Source organism: Phallusia mammillata, chromosome 6 (genome assembly GCF_965637545.1).
Source record: "Phallusia mammillata chromosome 6, kaPhaMamm4.hap1.1, whole genome shotgun sequence".
Taxonomy (NCBI): Eukaryota; Metazoa; Chordata; class Ascidiacea; order Phlebobranchia; family Ascidiidae; genus Phallusia; species Phallusia mammillata.
In genome coordinates, this window is record NC_137257.1 from 22,923,256 (window position 1) to 22,945,556 (window position 22,301).

The following is a 22,301-nucleotide window of genomic DNA, read 5'->3' on the forward strand; positions in this document are numbered from 1 at the left end:
TTACTGATTTCACTGTGTGGTAAAATAATGAAAGTCTAGGAAGTATTTTCGCGTACTTACACCGGTAAATTACAAAGCGTGCACACAAAAGTAAACAGTTCAATAATTTAGATTCGTTGTGTACACCAAATAAAGCGTACACAGGATTAACATCAAGGGAAAATAAAAAATTCGCCGAGATCCATGCAAAGACTTCTTCCCAATAGCTCTGCACACGAATACACTTAAACAACATATGGCTCATCGTTTCACTTTCACAGAAAACACATTGGTCTGTATCAGTAACACCAAATGAATACAAAACATCGTTGGTCACAACGGCACGCAAATTCAGTTTTATGTGAAGGGAGCGCATCTTTGTTTCCAATGTCGAATTGTAGTTGATTTGGTACAGTTTTTCCCAATGAGTTGTATTTGAAGCAAGTCCAAATTCCGTTCCCAGCTTTGTTTTTCAGGGAGAACCGTCGTGTAGTTTTTAAGTTTGTTATAAACCGCTTTGTGGTCAAATGTTTGAAAGAACTAGTTGCACAAATTTACCAAGCTTGGTTTTTCGCCGGAGTCATCATTTGTTTTCAGGGAGTCGAAACGGAACTGAACCCGAACCCGCGAACTGGTTTGAGCGGTTAATTTCATTAAACCCGAACCGAACCCGAACCACATATTTCATTTTCTTAAAAACCCGAACCGGAGCTTAACCCTATATTTTCATTTGCGTTAAACCTGAACCGGAACCGAACCCGTTAAATTGCAGTATCCACTTTAATGTAATCACCACCATAAACGTTGTTGATTCAGAACACAAAAGACTTGTTTTTAGTTTGTGACGTAATAGTAATGAATGGTGCAACACGTTCTGATTGGCGAGGTATTTCTTTATGTCAGTGGATTATAGTGCTGTCATGTTGCAGCTTGCAGGTTTCTTTTAAGTTCAGACTTGCAAACTTTAAATTTAGACTTGTAACATTTCTGTAGCTATCACATTGTGTTGCAGCTCGTCTTTGAACATAGTAAGAAATAAAATTAGCCAAATTAGACAGTTTTTTGAATACAAGTTAAGCGATGAGACGTCAACATGTCTCATTGAAGGATGCAAGAAAGTTTTGTCGGGAAATCACGCATCAAATCTGGAACGGCACGTAAAAAGGCACCATTTGAAGGAATATACAGAATATTTGGAAAGAAAAGAAGTACCTATTTTAGGTACTAGCACGGCAGGTGCCCGGTATTCCAACGAAAAAGTTTAAACCTGGACAATCCACGCTTGATAGTACTTTTCTTAAAACCGTCAAAGTTAAGATAGATTCTAATACATTGATCGCTGCTTGTTTGGAACTTGTAACTGTTAATGGAAGACCATTTAAACTGATTGAAGATTCAGGATTTCGAAAAATAATTGATCCACTGATTCATGGAATGGGCGGGAAAATTTCGATTAATGCGGAAAATATACGGAACAAAGTTGCTGACTTAGCTAAGAAAATCAGGAATGACGTATCACTAAAGATAGACATTGCAACAAGGCTGGAGAGATCGATTTTGGGGGTAAACATGCAATTTGTAAAAGAGGGTAAAATTGTTCTTCGTACTTTGGCAATGAAGGAAATAACGCACCGCCACACTGGGTCACACATTAAAGGAATGCTTTTTTGGAAGTTGTAAAGACATACAATTGGATCAAATTTATAGTGTTACAACTGACAATGGGGCAAACATGATCAAATCTGTACAACTCCTTGCACAGGAGGAAATACCTATCGCAGGAACATCTCAGTGCTGGTGGGAATCAAGTGGTGATGATGAAGTTGATGTAAGTGATAATGACAGCGACAGCTCAACCACATATAAGATTTACATTGAACTTATAGATAATACATGCTTGTTCGACACACCTGTTCAGCATCCAAAGTTACATGGAATACGATGTGCTGCACCCACAGTAGAAAGTTACATGGAATACGATGTGCTGCAGCTTGCAGTAGAAGACGCAGTTAAGCAAGGGGGTATCCTAAGCATCATAACAAAGGCTCGGAAGTTATGCAAGAAACTAAGAAATCCTTCAATTATGGTAATTTTGAAAAAGTTTCACCTAAACAAGCCTCTACTTGATTGTCCCACCAGATGGCATTCGACTTGCAACATGCTTGAGCGACTTCTTTCTCTTAAGGAATTTTGCGAAGAAATGGCAGCGTCAAATGATTCCCTTCATTTTCCTGCAAGGGATTGGCAAATTGTGGCTGAAATTGTTCAGGCATTGCAACCTTCTAAAATTGCAACTAAAAGTCTTCAATCTGAGCAATTAACCTTGGGTGATTTCTATGGTATTTGGCTCAGATGCAAGCTGGAAACAAAATTAAAAATTACTCAGTTCTCGGAAGTGCTTCTAGCCGCTTTGAAAAAACGGGAGAAAAGTTTATTACAAAATGACATCTTCAAAGCTTGTGTATATCTTGATCCTAGATACAATTTACTTCTAGGTGACGCAGACCAAACTACTGCTAAACGTCACTTGCAGGAGTTATGGAATCATTTACAGGCGTTGTTAACCAGTAAACCGTTACCCGATTCCACATCTGATGAACAAAATACCTCATCAGGGTCTTCTGGTGCTGATGACGACCTTGATTTGCTATTAAAGGCCCACGAGTCACAAAAAATGAAAGGACAGGGAAAAATACTACAACCAAAACTGGTTCGTATTTGGACTCGCTCCTGCTTGAACCGCGACTTGGAAAAAATGCTAGCGTTTTAGCTTATTGGGAGAAAGAGAAAGAAGTGAGACCTGAGCTTTATCGTCTGGCGTCTGTCGTAATGGGTGTTCCGGCTACACAAGTCAGCGTTGAAAGAGCATTTTCGTGCTTAAAGTTTGTACTATCTCCTCAACGAGGGAACATGAAAGATACGGTCATCGAAGACATACTACTCATAAAAATGAACCACATGTTTAACACATGAGTAAATAAAAGATTGTTTCTTATTTGGTTTACGTTTTCAAAGCTAGTGTGTCAGCCAGGTAATGTTGAGGAATGTAAACGCTGATGTGGTGTGCAAACAGAAAGTTGCAATAAAAAAAATATAGTCGGTGATTTAAACCGGTTCAAAAACCGCAAACCGGTTCGGACCGCTTAATTTGCCGAACCGGAACTTAACCTGAACCCCCCAAATTTTTTTTCGCAAAACCTAAACCGAACCCGAACCTCCAAGTTCAACAACCAGCGAACCTGAACCGAACCTGAACCCGTATGGCAGACGGTTCGACACCCTGTTTGTTTTACTATCATTTAATAAAGTTTTTGAATTCGTGATTGTTTGGCGTAAAACTGAATTTTGTCGCCTATAATAGATATTCTCCTGCATTATCTAACAAATTGGAATAATCCAGAACCCTGGCGTTAATGAGCGATTTTAAATAAAAGGTTCGAGATTTGAAGGCAACGGTTTTGCTGGCCCACAGCGATCTAGTATAGGGTTCGGTCAATTCCATATTTGCATTAATTTTCTGGAATTAGTAATGATTTTCCTAACTGTTGTAAGAGGAATAATTTGCGAGCATTGTTTTGATGCTGTTGACAGTTTGCTTCCAAACCAACATTCAAGCTCCCTTTTAGATATGACACTCGTTTCCAGGTGTTTCCAAGGAGTGCTATAATTTTCGTCGAAATATTTTGGCCATAATGTAAGTATCTACATCTAACCAATTTGCCCCTCCCTGTTCCAGGTTTGCGATAAGCGTTTTTCGTTTAATTCGTTCCATTTCGATCCCCACACAAACTGAAACATTTTAGTTTTTAGTTTGCGTAAAAACGCGCTCGGTAGGGTGATGGGGAGCACACTAACTTTATTAGGGTTTTTAAAATACAGATGCGGCCCAAAAGGGTCAAACCACGTGAGGACCAGACATTTCAAATTGTGCTAATCTTTTTGCTTACTTTCCCAAAGTTTAAAGAAAATAGCTGTTTGGGGTCATTAATGGGAATTTCAATGCCAAGATATCGAGAGGATTCTTGAGGCCATGAGCATAGGCGTCGATTCCCGGGATGGCAAGGGTGGCGTGCCACCCCGCCAGAAATTTCTGGGGTGGCGACCGTTATAAAAATCCTATGCTGCCACCCCAGAAATTTTTTTCTAGATTTGCCCTAATACTCTTGCTTTGATACATGTGTTGCGTTGCCAACATTAGGATTTTCTGAAGAGCAGGCGATCGGCGCGAGCGACGTAACTTTCTGTAACAAAGGGGAATAACCAGGAAAATTTAGGTTGTTACTGCTGATAAGCATTTACAGCATTGACGCTGCATTGGAAAACTATGCAAACCTTCGGGTTATTTCTTGGCGAAGTTAGTCAGGACCAATCGCATACCAGTGCCGCCAGAGCATCTGCTTTTTCCCACTTGGAAAATATGGAAAAGTTTAGTACATACTTTTCACTGCGGGTTGTACAGAGACTTTTTAGGACCATTGGCCCAATCCATGTTTTATGTCAGGGAAGACACATCACCTCTGGAATGATGCAGCAGGCAATGTCGACACTGGCTGACACCTGCTGATGGCAGTCCCTATGAAAATGCAGCTTGTTTTCGAGAGGCAGAAAAGCACGCAAGACAACTCGGAGGAATATCATTGCCACAAACTCCAAGAGCTGGCAAGCCACGCAGTCGTTTTAGTGATTCATCACAAAGTGACACCGAAAACTACTTCGTTTTACATGAATGTACTGCAGACAGCGTCGAAGGCAATCCTTGACCGTTACCCTTCAAAATCACTTTGCACTGCCGACATGTTACGAAGGGTCTTGGAAGACCCTGACATGGAACAAGCAGAATTAAGGGAAATTTCCGACTTTTATCGAGAAGATTGGAACATTGAAAACATAGAAAGGGAACGCACACAATGGTTTGCTCGTTGCCAACGAGCAGATGTTAATATTTCAATAAATCAGCTACGAGAGGAAATGCGAGAAAATGAAATGTTAAGGGACATGGCACCCAATCTCGACACTGCCACCCAATCATTAAATTTAGAAGTAGTAAAAGAGTTTGTGTCGCGTACTCAAACACGACGCAATCGCTTCGGAACCAAATATGGTGGCAATACAAAAAAGTTTTGTTCAACGTTCGTCATTTCAAGTTTTTCAAAAATAAACGTGATCCATTGTACTTAAAAAAAACCTGTCCGATGTTAAGCATCTTCTGCATTCAATCTAGACTAAACGAGAGTGGACGTGCTGGATGACAGTCGATTATAGACTACCGACTTCCTTAACGCACAACGTCAGTCGCATACCCGAATGTAGTCACCTCACGCCATGAAGTAACAAGCGAACGTTAAGAAATTGCCGAACCGCATGCGTTCGTTTAAGTTTCGCCACCCCACACGAAAAAATAATTGCTAAAAAATCGACGCCTATGGTACTGGTTGATGTTTCTGCAACAATCTGTGAATTATGCACTTTAAGTTATCATGATAAGTTCTTTTGTAGAATCCTTGGATTGATCAATATCAACTAAAGAAATCAAGTTTAACAAGAAAAACTAATAACCAGTTTTGGAGAGAAATCTACCTTATAAATGCCGGTAATTCAACTTCAGCAGAGTTTGGTTTAACAGGTTTTTTTTGTTACAATGTGGATACATTTTTAATGGTGATAGAAATGTTGTGGTTTTTACCAAAAATTGTTTTGACAACATTTTATTGTACATTGGGAAAAGTTTATTCTGCTTATCAAATGTACATTAAGTATATGTGACACTTTTTTTTACAGAAAAAATGTGAAAGAAAGGTGACATGTGCGACACCTATATAAGAAGACAGATAAAATCCAATGGTTTAAGACACAACACCACAGATATGTAAATTAAATACTTTATGCTTCATATTTGTAATAAACCTACTATATGTGTTATGTTTGTAAGGCATGGACCCCAACAATGTGCTATTTGAGTACTGCAGGGAAAGAATTCTGATCAAAAATAGTATTATTTTTCACATATCTTCATTGTAATTTGTAACCAAGGTTTGTGTTTGTTATGAGAGATGGAAACAAACCAGAAAAGTCAAGTCGAAAACAAGGCATATTGTAAGTTCTGTCGGTGCGAGTTAAATGCTAAGTTCCAAGACTTGAAAGCTCATGTACTGACTAACAAGCACAAAAAGTCTTTGCCATTCAAAGCTGTTTCAACAAGCTCGTTTGTCAACAAAGAAAAGAATAATGACACTCTTGCTTTTGAAGGATCTATTGCAATGTTTTAAGGTGCCATGGTGCAATTTCCAACTGTGATCATTTGGTTGATATGCTGAAGCACACACAACATATCCAATTGTAGAACTATAGATGATGTAAAAATGCATAGAACAAAATGCACAAACATTATTAAAAATGTATTATGTGCTCATTTTGAAGAGGAACTGACCAATTGATATTGGCGACAATAAGTTCAGTTTATTATTAGATGAAAGTAATAACATTTCAGTAATGAAGCTACTTGGAGTATCAGTTATATACTACAGCCGCGCATCTGACAAAGTTGAGTCAACTTACTTAGGAATTGCACAATTGGAAAAATGTGATGCAGATAGCATAGTGACAGCATTGAAACAATTGTTAACAAGTAAGAGGCTGAGCATTAGTTGTGTTGCAATAGGGACTGACAATGCCAGTGTAATGGTTGGCGTTAATAATGGAGTTTATGTCAAGCTGAAAAAAGAAAATCCAAATCTGATGTTGATAAGATGTGTATGCCACTCAATACAACTTGCTATGTCTCATCAGAGACTACTAAGCAGAGATTGCACACTGCCCATTTAGCGACGACATAAATGGGGCGATATCTTTGCCAATACGCAACGGATCGAACTACAATTTTGTACATAAGTTTGTTTGAATTAATTATTCTGATTTTTAGGAATTTTAATCTGATACTTATTAAACTTCATTTGTGTTTTGAAAATAAAAATGTCCTCTGCAAGTATTAAGATCGGTTCCGCTTGAACGCGACCACTAAGATTTTAGCGTTTACAAATGGAAAAGGATAGGAAAAAGTGGTGTTGTCGTCTGTTTTTTCGTGTTTACGTGAAGCGTTTTAAATCGGATATTAATGGTTGTTAAACCAAACAGAATACTTTTTAAAAGATATAAAGGTAAAACCCATCCAGCCCATGGAAATACAGGCTCAAGGTAGTGGTAAAACTTTTCTTTTGAAACTAATGTTGTGGTGATTTTTTTCTAGTGACTTTAAGGCTCTAACTCAGTGATTCTCAAACTGTGTGCCGCGGCACGCTAGTGTGCCGTGAGAGATTTCCAAATGTGCCGCGAAATATTTCCTCTGTTAAAATAAAAACATTCCTTGGCGGTTTAGGACTTCGTGACGAAATGCTGGTGTGCATGACAACGTTTCAAAGTTCGTACCTTTGTCATTGTCAATCAAAAGCATCCTTACCCACCACAATAAAGTTGAAAATGAATATTTCCTGAACAACTTTTGTCATGTTTACATGCGAAGTGTGCCGCGGAAGAAAAAAATAGTTTTTCAATGCACCGCAAGCTAAAAACGTTTGAGAACCACTGCTCTAACTTAACAAGATGGAGTTGCGTCACCACAGCAACCATGCTTAAACCACTGATCTCTATAAACACTGGATTGCGCTACTCCGTTGAACGGTTGGGTGATTTTTGAAGCAAATGTGTACTGGGAATACATTATTCAGTTAATGTTGAAATAAATCGTTCTTAAGTGGTAATAAATGTTTTATTGTGCAATATAAGTAGTTTACATGTATTTATTAATATTTAAGACACAAAGTCAACAAGAATGGCTATTTTCTTCACACAAGACGATGTAATACTTTATTTAGCATCACCTTGTGCTGATCCAAACTGCTGTTTTTGATTGTCACCAAAGCCTTGGAGCTAAAATATGGCTGATTAAAAGTTTTTTTTGTAGTAGGTTCAACATTATTTTGCTTCTATGTTACAAACCATAAATCTAGTAAGATCACAATTAGCTCATTTAATCTACCCTTTTCAGTTTGCAACCAACATGTGTTGAATAAATTTTTTCCAATGTTGTGAATTCTCAAACTGCAAACTCTTAACAAAATTCCAATATCTCAAAGAGATGCATGTGCATATAAATGCATTCAAGACCTCATAGCAGTTAGGGTGGACATGTATAACTACCCAAATGAGTTGCCTATTTATGTACTATTTCAGTCAGAATCATGAAATATTGTTTTTATTCTACTTAATAATCAATTTTCTGCAAAAAATTCTTGCTAAACAGGACTGAAGGCAACAAATACACCAGCCAAGTTCATACAGATATCCTGTATTTTTTGTCAGATGATCACCATTATAACAGATGGTGCATTCACAAAATAAAAAAACAACAACCTCAAAGTTGTTTAAGTTTAAAATATGCAGCCTATCATGTTACAGGCGGTGTCAGAAATGACTACAAAACGTACACAGTGGAAGTAGAACAGTATACACACAAAAAATATTTAATCTGATTCCAATCCCTTTGTAGTGTATTTGTTGTTGAGAAAGGCTGTATTGCAATCTTGCAGTGTCATAAAGCTTGATGGTTTGGGAGGAGACTGAAACATCCCAGTGCAATTTTACCAGAGACAATTAAGGTTGCTTATTGGAGAAACATAAACCCTATTATGTCTGAAATGTTTGGAAACAAATTTATCATAAATGTAAAATGGAATGGCAAGATAATAAATACCCAAACCAAATGCACTCAATCGAGAAAAAAAAGTCAAAAAGAGTTAAAATAGTTGAAATATGAATTTAGTTTTTTGTGATTTAATTAAAACGTTATTCCACATGCTGGTCAGAATTTCCTGAAGTTTGATAACAGTCAAAAACAGCAGTTTGGATGAGCACAAGGTAATGTCACACAAAGAATTACATCATCTTGTGTGAAGGAAGTAGCCATCTTGTTGGATTCATGTCTAAAATACTTAAAAAAGCACGAAAACTACTTATATTGCACAATAAAAAAATTATTTCCACTTAGTAATGATTCATTTCAACACTAACTTAATAACGTATATCCAGTACACCTACACTAATACACATCACAGTCAATCTACGCATATTTAGGTGGTTATTACACACCGGAATACATGCGTCCTATTAAGCTACCAATCATATCCACAAAAATCGCTATACAGATGCCTAAAACAAAATTTATCGACACTTTTCCACTCTCTCCCCATTGCCTGCAATGCATTTTTGGGGCTTCATTTTCAGCCGCCATTACGCTTCAATTTGCTTCAACCGTGACGGCCAGTAGCGCAATCCAGGGTTTATAGAGATCAGTGGCTTAAACTCATCAAATGTGAAACCAAAACAAAAGTTTATTGTTACTATTAAATCAGCAGTTTCTGTTATGTTTTGTAACAGACTAGATTTGTATGCACCTTGCTACTTTTTTTTATTATTTTTAGCTGTTTACTAAGTGGTATTTGTGTGAAGGCTTAACAAGAGGAAGATTTTAGCTGGTAGAGAAAATAAAATTACATGCAGATGCAGTGGTTGCTTAAAAAATGACATTGACTCATGCAAATGAAAATGTCACAGCTCAACAATAGATGAAATATATGACTGAACAATGTACAAAAATTCAAAAAAGCTTGCTTTAATGATTGAATAAATAAAAAACACATAAAAAAGTAGGCAGTTGATTTGAAAACAGTCCAGCCTTAATTGTATTTTGAATGCAATACCATGGCTTGTCAAATGCCTCAAAAATTATATGTTAAAATTAATGGCAATATTGATTAAATAATGCACGATACTATGTCCAGTTTCATCCTGATCATCAAACTAAAATATCAGGGATCAACATGTATGTGCATTTTAAATGTGTAAGGCCTGACATGGTCTTTATTTGATGATGACTGATTTTAAAATTTTGTGCCATTTCTTTGAGAACATATGCTGTTTCCAGTTTCATCCTGATAATCATCAAAATAATATATATAGAATCAACACCTATGAGGTTGGTTAGTTTGAGCTGCTCGAATTGATATTTAAAAAAAACACAAGTACCAGAACAAAAGGCAATGTGATAAAATTTATTGCAGTTTAAATGTGTATATTTATACATGACAGATTTTAAAATTTAGTTACATTCTTTTGAGAACATTTTTAACTGCCAGCAATTCGTATTACATCTCTTTTCGCAAATATAATCTATATATGTTGGCAATGGTTCATTTTTGTCATACATGCACATCCGAAAATTTGGTAGCAAATTTCGTACATTCAATCGCCACCTGTGTCGTTTTTTTCCGCCTTCGGAAAGTTTCTTTCTTCAATATGTTTTCAGAAGTAGTCAAGTTGATGTTACCAATTAATAAAATTTATTTCAAAAGCCTACGCTTTACGTAAACAGGAAAAAACAGACGACAACACAACTTTTTCCTATCTGTAAGATTTCTTGCCTCTAGCGGCGCAAACTGTTATGTACGATTGCCAGGAAGATCGTCCTGGCATTGCTATTGTCGCAACAATGACTTTGTGACGTAAAATCCATTGTGGTGCAATTACCTTGTGCGAGACGGCATGGTTATTAGTTATTAGTGTCTGTGATGTGCTGAACGCATGAAAGTGAGTTTTGATAGTTAAGTAACGACATTCTGATTGTATTTGAAACAGAAATTTTACTGCAAATGTGCAAAAGTTGTACCTAAGTAAATTGGACCTGTGAACTTTGCGCTGAGCATTGGAATATTGTGACCCGATTAATTTACTGTGGGCAAGATTCGGCCTACATCGATCTGTGCGAGGAAGTGACTTGGTTGCATTGCTGTACGCCGGTATGTTTTAATGTAATGGCCTGTATCTTGGTGTGTTTTTATATGTTTTACTCATTACGCCTTACGATATTTACAGTGTGAAAACCGTAATCTGTGATTTCCAACTGGGAAGTCTAATGCCTGGACCGATCAAAGTTTGGTACGTTATTTGTTTCTCTCCTGTAAATGCGTTTGTCGTTGTTCCTCGTTCTGACTTTTACTAGTGTTGTTATATTTGCAGAAAACCGCGTTTATCGCGCGCGTCATTCATCTTGGTCGAAATAAAATTCTGTTGCTCGCACTGGTAGCTTGTCCAGGCGCTGCACTGAAGGTGCGACGCTACATCGTTTTCAAACTGATCAACGTGTCTTAACCAACAAATGGATCCGGATGATGAAGTTATTGTTGCCGCTCACAGAAGTCTCATGGCTAAATATGTCAGAGCTGAAAGTATGTTACTTAAACCTACTGACGCGCCTGCCGTTGAACAATTCCTTCACGAAGTGGAAAAGGACTTTCAAAGAGTAATGTCACTGTGCGAAACAATGTCCGACGGGGACATTGTCCCAGGTAGCCGCACAAGAAAGATAGATTATATTCGAGACAAGATCGAGTTCGACGAGCGTATGGAACAATGGCTGTGTGATGTGCGGCAAAAAACTCCAGTTTCCAACGCATCTCTACCGCCATTAGTGGACAGTCCCTTTATCGTAGACGATCAAAAGAGTATAGGCTCTACGACCAGCTCCATGCGTAGTTTGAGGTTAAAAGAAAGTCAAGTTAAACTTCGGATTGCCCAAGTGACCCGGCGACAGGACGAGGAACGCAAGCAAGAGGAGGCGGCTAGAAGGAAATTAAAACAGGAACTGGCGGACCGCGAGGCAAAAGCAAAGCAAGATTTAGCCGACCGCGAGGCAAAAGCAAAGCAAGATTTGGCCGATCGCGAGGCAAAGGCAAAGCAAGATTTGGCCGAGTTTGCGGACCGCGAGGCAGAACTTGAGCGAGAGTTAGCAGACCGAGAGTCGCAACGAAAGTTGGAACTTGCTGAAACTGAAGCTAGAGCTTGGGAGGATGCGTCTGTAGTTGAATCCATTTGTGGTAAGCAACATCCTGGATTTTCTGGCTCGACAACAGTGCCTTTGCCGAGTAGCCCACTGGACAGCCCTGTGCATACCTACATTGACTATAAAGCGCAACAGACAGCACTTTGTAAGAATTATGCGCAAGACCAGCGATATACTGTACGCGACACTTTCGTCCAGAAATACGTTAAAGAAGAAGCAATTCCGCCTTACCAATGCCGCGCACATGAGCCGACACAACTTAAATTGGATTCCTATCAGGCGCCCCCCAAACCACTCGAAACTCAAGCGCCCCGTGCTAGCCACAACCGATACCTGGAGGTTGGTGAACGTTTTCTCCCGAAACCGATTGTAGAAAAGTTTAAAGGTGACCCCATGGACTATTGGAGCTTTATCAACCGTTACCAATTGCATATTGCGGATAAGGTTGAATCGTTCGACCTGAAGCTACTTTATTTGTTGCAACATTGCGAAGAGCGTGTATACGAACAATTGAAGCACCATTCTGCGTGTGAAAGCCCTCGAGAGGGTTACGAAATGGCCCGACGCGAATTATACGAAAGGTACGGGCAGCCCCATATAATAGCTCGGCGCTGCGAGAATTTGCTACAGGATGTCCCGAGACTAACTTCAAATGACCCAGCCGGTCTCGAGAAACTGGCCGTACTGCTCCGAAATTGCTGTGCTTCCCTGGAAAAAATGGTTGGTACGTCCATTGTAGACTCGGTGGGATTTATTTCCTCGATTGCTTACAAACTGCCACTTAAGATACGGGAAAAATGGGTCTCTGAATCGTTGCGTGTTCAGGATAGAACAAATAATGTGGCGAGATTTGCTGACTTCGCAAAGTTTGTCATAGAGCAAAGCCGAGAAGCCAATTCGGTTTTTGGAAAGTGCTTGTTTTCTTCTCCTGTGGAAAAGACTGACACAGCTGCACCCAGAAGACAGAAAGTATTTGCGTACAACGTAAACGTATCAGCTCCGGAGAGTGCCGCAGCAGCTGATTTCTCACGTCTGTGCACACTTTGTAAAAGGCCTCATCGAATCGACGAGTGTATACAATTTAAACGTAAATCGTACGAGGAGCGAAGAAAGTTTGCAAGAATCAAAGGGCTGTGTTACAAATGTTTGTCTCCTGGGCATTCGGTACGCGATTGTAAAGCTGAGACTAACTGCGACGAGAAAGGTTGCGACAGTGCCTATCATCACACTTTACTTCACAACCCGAAGTGGATAAGCAAACACACAGATTCCGAGGAAGAGAGAAACGGCAATGTGGGCGAATTTCACAATGACTGCATGAATTCCGTCATCAACAGAGAAAATGGTTTGGCACGGAGACCGTCCGCTTACCTGGATATACTTCCTGTTCAAGTACGATGTGGACACAAGCTGGTGAATACATACGCCTTGGTTGACTCAGGTTCTAATATGACATTTTGCGAACGTCAGTTGGCAGAGAAATTGGGTGCTAAAACAACTGCGAATGGCGTGCACTTTAAGCTAAACACATTAACCACGGATCAGCCTGTAGCCGTTGACACTACTTCTGTGTCACTATTGGTTTCACCGCTAAAGGGGGGACAAGAGCTGAAACTCCCTGATGTTGTATTGGTTAATAGGATCCCCGCAAACCCTAGCCGGGTACCAGAAGCTAAAAGGCTGCAAAAGTACGAATATTTGCGCGGTGTCGACTTGCCACAAATAGAGGGTGGCGCTGTAACATTGCTGATTGGGAACGATAATGCGATCGCACACAGGTGCCTGGAGAGCCGCTTTGCGCCCAATCCACGCGAAACCCCAGATGCGGTTAGGACGCCGCTGGGATGGCTACTGAAGGGCCCTTCTCTGGAGTCACAAGCGCATGTGGAGGAAGAATCCAGCTTCTACTTGACGGCGTTTTCCTCAGATGTTGAAGCTGACTGTTTAGGAAACGTACTTATTAACGATGAAGGAAGCTCGTTCCCATCGCTAGAAGACGATATCGGCGATGTTGAATCTCTGATGCAATGGCTGCGCAGTCACGAGGAGGTTTCTAATTTTGGGATGAAATACTCGAGGGAGGATGTAGTCGCCTACGATATGATGACGCGACTGGTAGAACGCGTCAACGGGCATTATCAGCTGCCACTTCCGTGGAAGAATGACAGTGAGGTTCTCCCAGACAGCTTGCCAAGGGCCAGTGGGCGCTTGGAAGGCCTAAAGAAGCGCCTGTTGCGGAATTCCGCGATGCGCGATAAGTACATCGAGAATATGACCACCCTGTTAGAAAAGGGTTATGCAGAACGAATTCCTGAAGACCAAGTTGGTACGAAGAATAGAGTATGGTACCTCCCACACCACCCAGTCGTCAACCCAAAGAAACCTGAAAAGGTCAGAATCGTTTTCGACTGTGCCGCGAAGTGCTCGGGTCAATCAATTAACGACAAGCTAATGAAGGGACCCGACTTGGTAAACAACCTTGTTGGCGTTTTGGCGAGGTTCCGAAAGGATCGTGTTGCAGTTGTTGCGGACATAGAGGCCATGTTCCACCAGGTGTCGGTCGCTCCCCGTGATCGCGACGCTTCAAGGTTCTTATGGTGGCCAGGAGGAGACATGTCAAAGGTGGCTACTCCGCACCGGATGAATGTACATTTGTTCGGTGCCCGCTCTTCCCCCAGCTGTGCTACGTTTTGTTTACGTGAAACTGCAAGGGAGCACGGAAAGTTCTTCGACCCCAGAGTTGCTGATGCTGTGAGATACAACTTCTATGTCGACGATTGCCTGGCGACAGCCCCTTGCGACTCAAGCGCCATTAAGTTAGTGAAAGACTTGAAAAGCTTGCTCGCCTTGGGTGGATTCAAATTGACGAAGTGGGTTTCCACCAGCGACGCAGTCATGGAATCTGTTCCAGTCCAAGAAAGAGGCAAGGCATGCCAAAACGTTTCTTTAGGGGATTGCGTGCAGCAACGTGTGTTGGGAATAAACTGGGACGTGAGCGAAGATGAGTTCCAATTTAGCGTCGACCTGCCCGCTAAACCGCTGACCCGACGAGGTATGCTCTCGGTAACTAATTCCCTTTTTGACCCCCTGGGATTCGTGGCACCTGTCGTTCTGGAGGCCCGATTGATGTACCGCAATCTGTGCCAGAAGAAGTTGGACTGGGACGAGGAAGTTGGTGGAGCTGACTTGACAAAATGGAGAAAATGGTGCGGCAGGTTGGAACGTTTGCGCGCTGTCCGGATTCCCCGATGTTTTAGGCCTAAAACAACGAACGACATAACAGGCCAACAATTGCACTTCTTCGCCGATGCCTCTACAGTTGCAAGAGGATGTGTGTGCTACCTACGGACAACGATGGAAGACGGCAGTGCACACTGCAGTTTTGTAATGGGAAGGACGCTCTTGTCAGGTTCTGGAAAGCACACGATCCCTCGTTTGGAGTTGGAGGCGGCGCTGGATGCTGTCAAGCTTTCCAGGACAGTCAAGAAGGAGCTGTGTATGGAAAACTGCCCTTGTGTTTTTTGGAGTGATTCTACTATTGTTCTTCACAGTCTCTTTGCAGACAGCAAGAACTTCCCGGTATTTTCTCGAAACAAGCTTTCGCAAATTGAGAAATTTACGTGCGTACATGATTGGAGACACGTCCCTACCGCTTCGAACCCAGCAGACCAAGCCTCACGCGGCATGGCGGCCGACGCCTTCGTTGGGTCGAAATTATGGCAAAACGGGCCAGACTTCCTGCGATTTCCCCCGGATCAGTGGCCCAAGGGATTTGCTAAACCCGAAGTACCGGAAGGAATCTACAGCAGCTTTGATTTAAAAGAAACAACTGACGTGTTTCTTTCAATCAGCGACAGCTCACCGACCGATAAGCTGATCAACCACTTTTCGTCGCTCTACCGACTTAAAATCGCCACTGGATGGCTCTTGCGCGTCCGAGGATATCTTCACAAAAAGACTAAAGGGGAAACCGCTACGCTTTCTCGCTCGCCAATCACCGTTATTGAGCTACAGGACGCTGAAAAGGCACTTGTACAATACAACCAGCGGCAAGAATTCCCAAATTGGACTAAAGGAGACCTTCCCTCGCACCAAAATAAGACGTCTCAGATCTACAAGCTAAATCCCATCATGGTAGACGGCGTGTTGCGAGTAGGAGGAAGACTGGAAAACTGTTGCCTGGATTACGAAGCTAAACATCCCGCCATTATCCCACACCAATCTCACTTTACCGATCTGCTAGTTGAACACTACCACAGCAAGAAAGCGGGACACTCAGGTGTCAACCATACAATGAACCTGTTATGTCAGCGCTACTGGGTTGTTAACGCGCGAGTTGCAATCCGTCGTGCCTTGCGAAAATGTCTACTTTGCCGACGACGTGATGCCAACCCAGGATCGCAGCAAATGGCCGATCTGCCGTCGGCCAGACTACAATTAAATGAGGCCCCTTTCACCCACACTGGGGTGGACTACTTTGGACCTTTCACAATTAAGATACGCCGAAGTGAAGTGAAACGCTATGGGTGCCTTTTTACGTGTATGACCAGTCGCGCAATCCACCTGGAAGTTTCCCCCGACCTTTCGACAGATGCTTTCATTAACGCTATGCGACGCTTCATTGCACGTCGCGGACCAATCAAGCACATGTATTCAGATAACGGGACAAACTTTGTCGGAGCGGAACGAGTTCTCCGAGAGTCTGTCGATGAATGGAACCAACAGCAAATACACAACTACTTGAGACAAAAGGCGGTCACTTGGCACTTTAATCCTCCTAGTGCCAGTCATTTTGGAGGTGCTTGGGAAAGGATGGTCAGATCTGTCCGCCGCATATTGATGACGCTGCTTCCAGACAAACCACTCGACGATGATTTGCTACACACTTTATTCCTTGAGGTTGAAGATATTGTGAACTCGAGGCCCTTGACTCAAGTTCAATTAGAAGTAGGAGAGGAATTACCACTTACTCCTAACCATTTGCTGAAGCTAAAACCAACGGTCGGTTTGCCGCCAGTGAATACTTCGAAGACCGACTGCTACGCGAGACGCCGGTTTCGTGCTGTTCAGTACCTTGCTGACGAGTTCTGGCGTCGTTGGATGCAAGAATACCCTCGGACAATCATCGCCAGACAGAAGTGGCATGAACGTAAGAAGAATTTTGCCGTCAACGATATTGTGCTGTTGGTAGACGATTCGACCCCGAGAGGGCGCTGGCCTATGGGCCGAGTTCTTAACATATTCCACGACAAAAACGGAATCGTCCGAAGCGTTGAAGTGAAGACTTCCAGCGGAGTTCTGAAGAGACCTGTTGCAAAGCTGTGCGTTATCGTTCCTGCCGAGACTGAGGGCGACGAAGAAGAAACAGAGCCAAGGATGTAGAAAATTCGGACTGCCATGGACGTTTATTTCGCGTGCGCCGGAGCCTAATGAGGCGCAAATCTTTTAATTGTTGTAAAAAATTGTAAACGCATAACTGTAGCGTTTCCCATTTTGGTGGGGGAGGATGTAAGATTTCTTGCCTCTAGCGGCGCAAACTGTTATGTACGGTTGCCAGGAAGATCGTCCTGGCATTGCTATTGTCGCAACAATGACTTTGTGACGTAAAATCCATTGTGGTGCAATTACCTTGTGCGAGACGCATGGTTATTAGTGTCTGTGATGTGCTGAACGCATGAAAGTGAGTTTTGATAGCTAAGTAACGACATTCTGATTCTATTTGAAACAGAAATTTTACTGCAAATGTGCAAAAGTTGTACCTAAGTAAATTGGACCTGTGAACGTTGCGCTGAGCATTGGAATATTGTGACCCGATTAATTTACTGTGGGCAAGATTCGGCCTACATCGATCTGTGCGAGGAAGTGACTTGGTTGCATTGCTGTACGCCGGTATGTTTTAATGTAATGGCCTGTATCTTGGTGTGTTTTTATATGTTTTACTCATTACGCCTTACGATATTTACAGTGTGAAAACCGTAATCTGTGATTTCCAACTGGGAAGTCTAATGCCTGGACCGATCAAAGTTTGGTACGTTATTTGTTTCTCTCCTGTAAATGCGTTTGTCGTTGTTCCTCGTTCTGACTTTTACTAGTGTTGTTATATTTGCAGAAAACCGCGTTTATCGCGCGCGTCATTCATCTTGGTCGAAATAAAATTCTGTTGCTCGCACTGGTAGCTTGTCCAGGCGCTGCACTGAAGGTGCGACGCTACACTATCCTTTTCCATTGTAAACGCCGCAATCTTACTGGTCGCGTTCAAGCGGAACGGATCTTAATAAAAATCGTAGTGTGCAGTCTCTGCTTAGTAGTCTCTGGTCTCATGCTTCTGTTGAATGTTTACCGAGGAACTTGGAATATTTGAAATAAGCTATTGCTGCCAGGCATAATGTTAGACCAAGTATTGCTCATCCAGCAGTTTTTATTGGAATATTTGATTGCGGAAACTCATAATTGGTTTGTCAGATCTTCAGTTAGGCAATGCCAATACAATTAACTTTATGAATCAATTAATGGTGGTTCACATCCATTGAAAATCCCTTCAGACTGCAAAACTCGTGTCCATTCAGCCTGCTGTAGAAAAAATTGTTACCCAATGGCTGGAATTGAAGACACATTTTGAGATAGTAAGGTTATTCCAAATGTATTCCGATGACAACAATCTAGCACTATTACTTTTTTGCAACCAATTTTAACAGAAGTACAAACAACCAATCAATTATTCGAATAAAAAAATGTGGATAAAATGAAACTGTTGGATGACTTGCGTATGCTTCTTCATTCCGTTTTCACTGAATTAGTCCTGAAGAGAGCAATATGAGGCAACGGTGCCAAAATTTTCTTATTAGACTTCCAGAAAACTTGACTGTTTTTAAGAATGTGATTTTGTTTTCAGTACATAATATTCTACAGCCAGTTAAAGATTTAGGAAAATACTGTAAAGTCATGGAATGCTTGGGTATACCCAACAACATCATTGGAACAGCTGAAAGTCAGCTACAAAACACCAATCTGGTAAAGTGGACCAATAACACAGAAACAAAGAAGTTTTTGGCAGAAGTAAGAGATTTCAAAAACGCCTCAGGAGAAAGTTCATTTTCAGAACTTTTTGAGTGTGCTAAGCAAGCTATGATACTACCACATTCAAATGCTGATGTGGAAAGAGTTTTTATTGCCATGAATTGTGTAAAAACAAAACTTAGAAACAGCATGAAAAAAGATTTACTAAACGGAATACTGGTTATAAGATTTGGGTTACTTAGAAAAAGACAGTTCTGCATGTCCTACAATCTTCCAGATTCTGTCATAAAGGCCATAGGGCAGGGGTGGACAAACTGCGGCTCTCGAGGCTCTGGTAATGATTTATCTGCACTTGCTGGTACCAATCCGCAACTCTGGTTTAAAATAGCTGATGCTGTTCAAGATCCTACGTCAGGGATATTCACTATAGCTGAAGACGATAATACAAACGATGACGATATGTATTTCTACACTAAAACTACAGAAATGAATGCTGGGCGTGACAAATTTTCCATACCATTTCAACCGGTAGTACGCCGTACCTTGGAAAGTGCTACTGCCACTAAAACTGTTCGTATGGTCAACCCATTAGATGGTTTCTTTAATGCAAACGATATTGCCAATATTGGTGTCGCACGTAAAGTAGGTAGAGTGTATGTTAATGCACATAATTACGGTTTTCAGCCTGACGCCATCCCAGAAACATTTACAGTGCAGCTTAATTATGTTATGCATGTACATTTATTGTTTCAACATTCTCAAAATACTTTCTCTTAACTGGTTATTCTTTGTTCTCAGGTATGATTAACTATAAAGGTACTGTAAGTGATATATATAGGTATCTTGAATTGTTAAATATATCGGATAACAATGAATCCCAATTCACAAGACTGGTTCGAACCGTTATCATCGCACGACGAATCAGAGAGAAGTGTGATAGAGACTATGCCAAAAGGATTAAAAGAATTAATAAGCGAAAACGGAGTACAAAGAAGCAGAAATTGGGCGTTCACCACAGATGTCTCCTGTGCAAACAAGAACTTCCACGAGGGTGCAGTGTCTGTCCACATAGGCCCACAGGAAGCGACTACCAGCTCCCGATCTGCGCTTCCTCATGGACTTCTTTGTTCTACTTATACGATGAAAAAAGGCGCTGCATTGAGGAAATTGAACAAACTGGGAATAAACCGTATTGAGTACTTGGCACCGGTTAAAAAACGTGACGCATACATACAATACATGTACAAGGCAGATCCATCGTCAATGCCAATTGAACTAAACAAAGAAGGGACCAAGAATCAGTCTCATCAAAAGAAAATATTATCAGCGGCATATCAGCATTTCTCCTCCGATAAACCATCATTCAACGACTTTGAAAAATGGGTAGTTGAAGCGTTTGACTTCACAGTGTCCAGAGAAAACATGCGAATGATGTTTCGGCATTGGGGCGCTGCAAAGAAAGAGAATAAATCCATGTCGAAGTTCAGAAAGGTGTTTGCACAAATGGAAATACCACTTGCGACAGTCGACGAAACATACGGCATGTGGAATGATATAGTTAACACCATATCAACTGGCAGTTTCGGCGGTCATGTTCTTAAACGGGAAGAGATCAAAATCATGTTGTTAACGACCGCCTAAAATGATTATTGAGGAAAGTGACACCATGTCTGATTAACGTGTTCGCCGTGCTGGTGGTGGTGGTGTTTTAATACTATACATAATTGCTTAAACACTAATCCCTATTACGACCCCCGGTTCTGGGGGTGGCGCTTTTTGGGTGCCGTTTTTTAGTGGTGGCGTTTTTTTCACTCTGCTCTTCAGCTTTTTTGACGCGATCAAAACAAAGAAAAAGGAGGCCCATGGGCATAAAATACGACATAAAATGCATTGTTTTATCATCACCAGTGCAACATCAAAGAGCCGCAATCAATACACGTACCAAAGCGCAAAATTGGGGGGAACTAAACTTGTTGCTTCTGTTCTCATTTGCAAGCAACAGTCCAGGCAGGTTGGAGGAACTTTTGGAGTCGGCTGTTGGAATGGGATTTCCTGACCAAGTTGTTCAAACATACGTGACTTGTACATGTTCTAAACATTTTGTCGATTATAGGCCGTAACCAGGGGCGGCTCGTGCTAGGGTGTATGCTTGGTGACCGGCTGATTCGGTATAGCGCCTTCAATGGGCCTGGCGTACTGTGACAAATAATATAGTCTGTACACAAAGATTCAAAAAAGATGTTAAAATAAACAAGTTCTGACACAAATGTAAAGTGGTTGTTAAATTTGTCAGTTATGATACCAATAAACAGCTGTATGGCTAGTTTTTTGTGTGACAATTATAATCTGTGAAGTGTCATATAATATGTTGAAAACGCTGACTGTGACCATAAGGTTACTTAAATGAAACATGACCATTTTTTTTAAATGTTGTCGAACTGAAATACTTCGACCTTTTTCGAATCATTAATTTTTTTCTATATTCTTGTTGTGTTTTACCGTATTTACAACCGCTTAGTTTCGAGTCTGTGTCAAGTGTGTTTTTGTTCCACATTATTACTGCATGTTATGGTGTTTAGGCTAAACAGTTTAGCCGTCGCTGTGCAAGTAAACAAAATACACAAATGATGCCGTCTGCTATTTACACTCGTGTACATTATTGCGTAACAAAAATTACGTCACAATGGAGTTTCTAATTAAGATTTGTATTACTTGTTTTTCTACACAAAACAATGGCTAGAAAAGTATAAATGTAGGTTTTCTATATACAGTATTGCCAAGTTATATATGTTCAATAATGGCTAAAATTTTGAGCAGCACCCCCACAAATTTTAGGCACGAGCCGCCACTGGCCGTAAAATAAACCTTTACGTAAATTAACAGATATGGAGTTAACGCCATAGGACCTAAATAACTTGCAACGCGAGGATATAAACAGCGAGTTCAGCAATTTCGCCACACAAAAAAAGTTTGGCAGTTTATTGAATCGCGAAAGGAGATTACATCAAACGAGACACAGTACAACAATTCCAAATTAGTAAGTGCAACAGCAGTTAGCCAAGTTCAACGAATATTCCGAGTCGAATCTGCTTTGTATAAATGCACATCCTTGATTTGAATATATGTCTCAACGTGTATGCATTAGAAGCAGCATATTATCGTCAATTCGGAAATCATGATGAGGGTAACACCCGTCACGAGTAAGTTTTACTGTACCAACTACTAACATGCAATATGCCACCAGCAACCTCTATGTATTCAGGCTTTACAGATATACTGCCTACAGAAAATTTGTTGAATGGTGCTGGGGAAGACTTCAAAGTTACGTTGACTGACAGCCACTTGTCAACTATAAGTTGTGAATTCCCTTGTGACGTTGCTGCACAACAATACATGTGGTTGCATATGCTTTTCA

General features: G+C 41.0%; 1 protein-coding gene and 1 long non-coding RNA gene across 2 annotated transcripts; both read left to right on the forward strand.

Annotated features, from left to right (window-relative positions):
- The first annotated feature begins 10,661 nt into the window (after nucleotides 1-10,661).
- LOC145232596 (uncharacterized) lies at nucleotides 10,662-18,076 on the forward strand. The gene is made up of 3 exons (XM_080097256.1): nucleotides 10,662-10,826; nucleotides 10,903-17,758; nucleotides 17,835-18,076. The coding sequence occupies exon 2, from the start codon at nucleotides 11,186-11,188 to the stop codon at nucleotides 17,249-17,251; it is 6,066 nt and encodes a 2,021-aa protein (XP_079953382.1). The 5' UTR covers nucleotides 10,662-10,826; nucleotides 10,903-11,185; the 3' UTR covers nucleotides 17,252-17,758; nucleotides 17,835-18,076.
- A 3,969-nt stretch (nucleotides 18,077-22,045) lies between these two features.
- Nucleotides 22,046-22,301, forward strand: LOC145232508 (uncharacterized). Its single transcript, XR_013860901.1, has 2 exons — nucleotides 22,046-22,086; nucleotides 22,149-22,301. It is a non-coding gene; the product is annotated as an uncharacterized LOC145232508 (long non-coding RNA).

Coding starts and splice junctions, on each gene's coding strand:
- LOC145232596 (XM_080097256.1), top strand. CDS start 11,186: ATGGATCCGGATGATGAAGTTATTGTTGCCGCTCACAGAAGTCTCATG.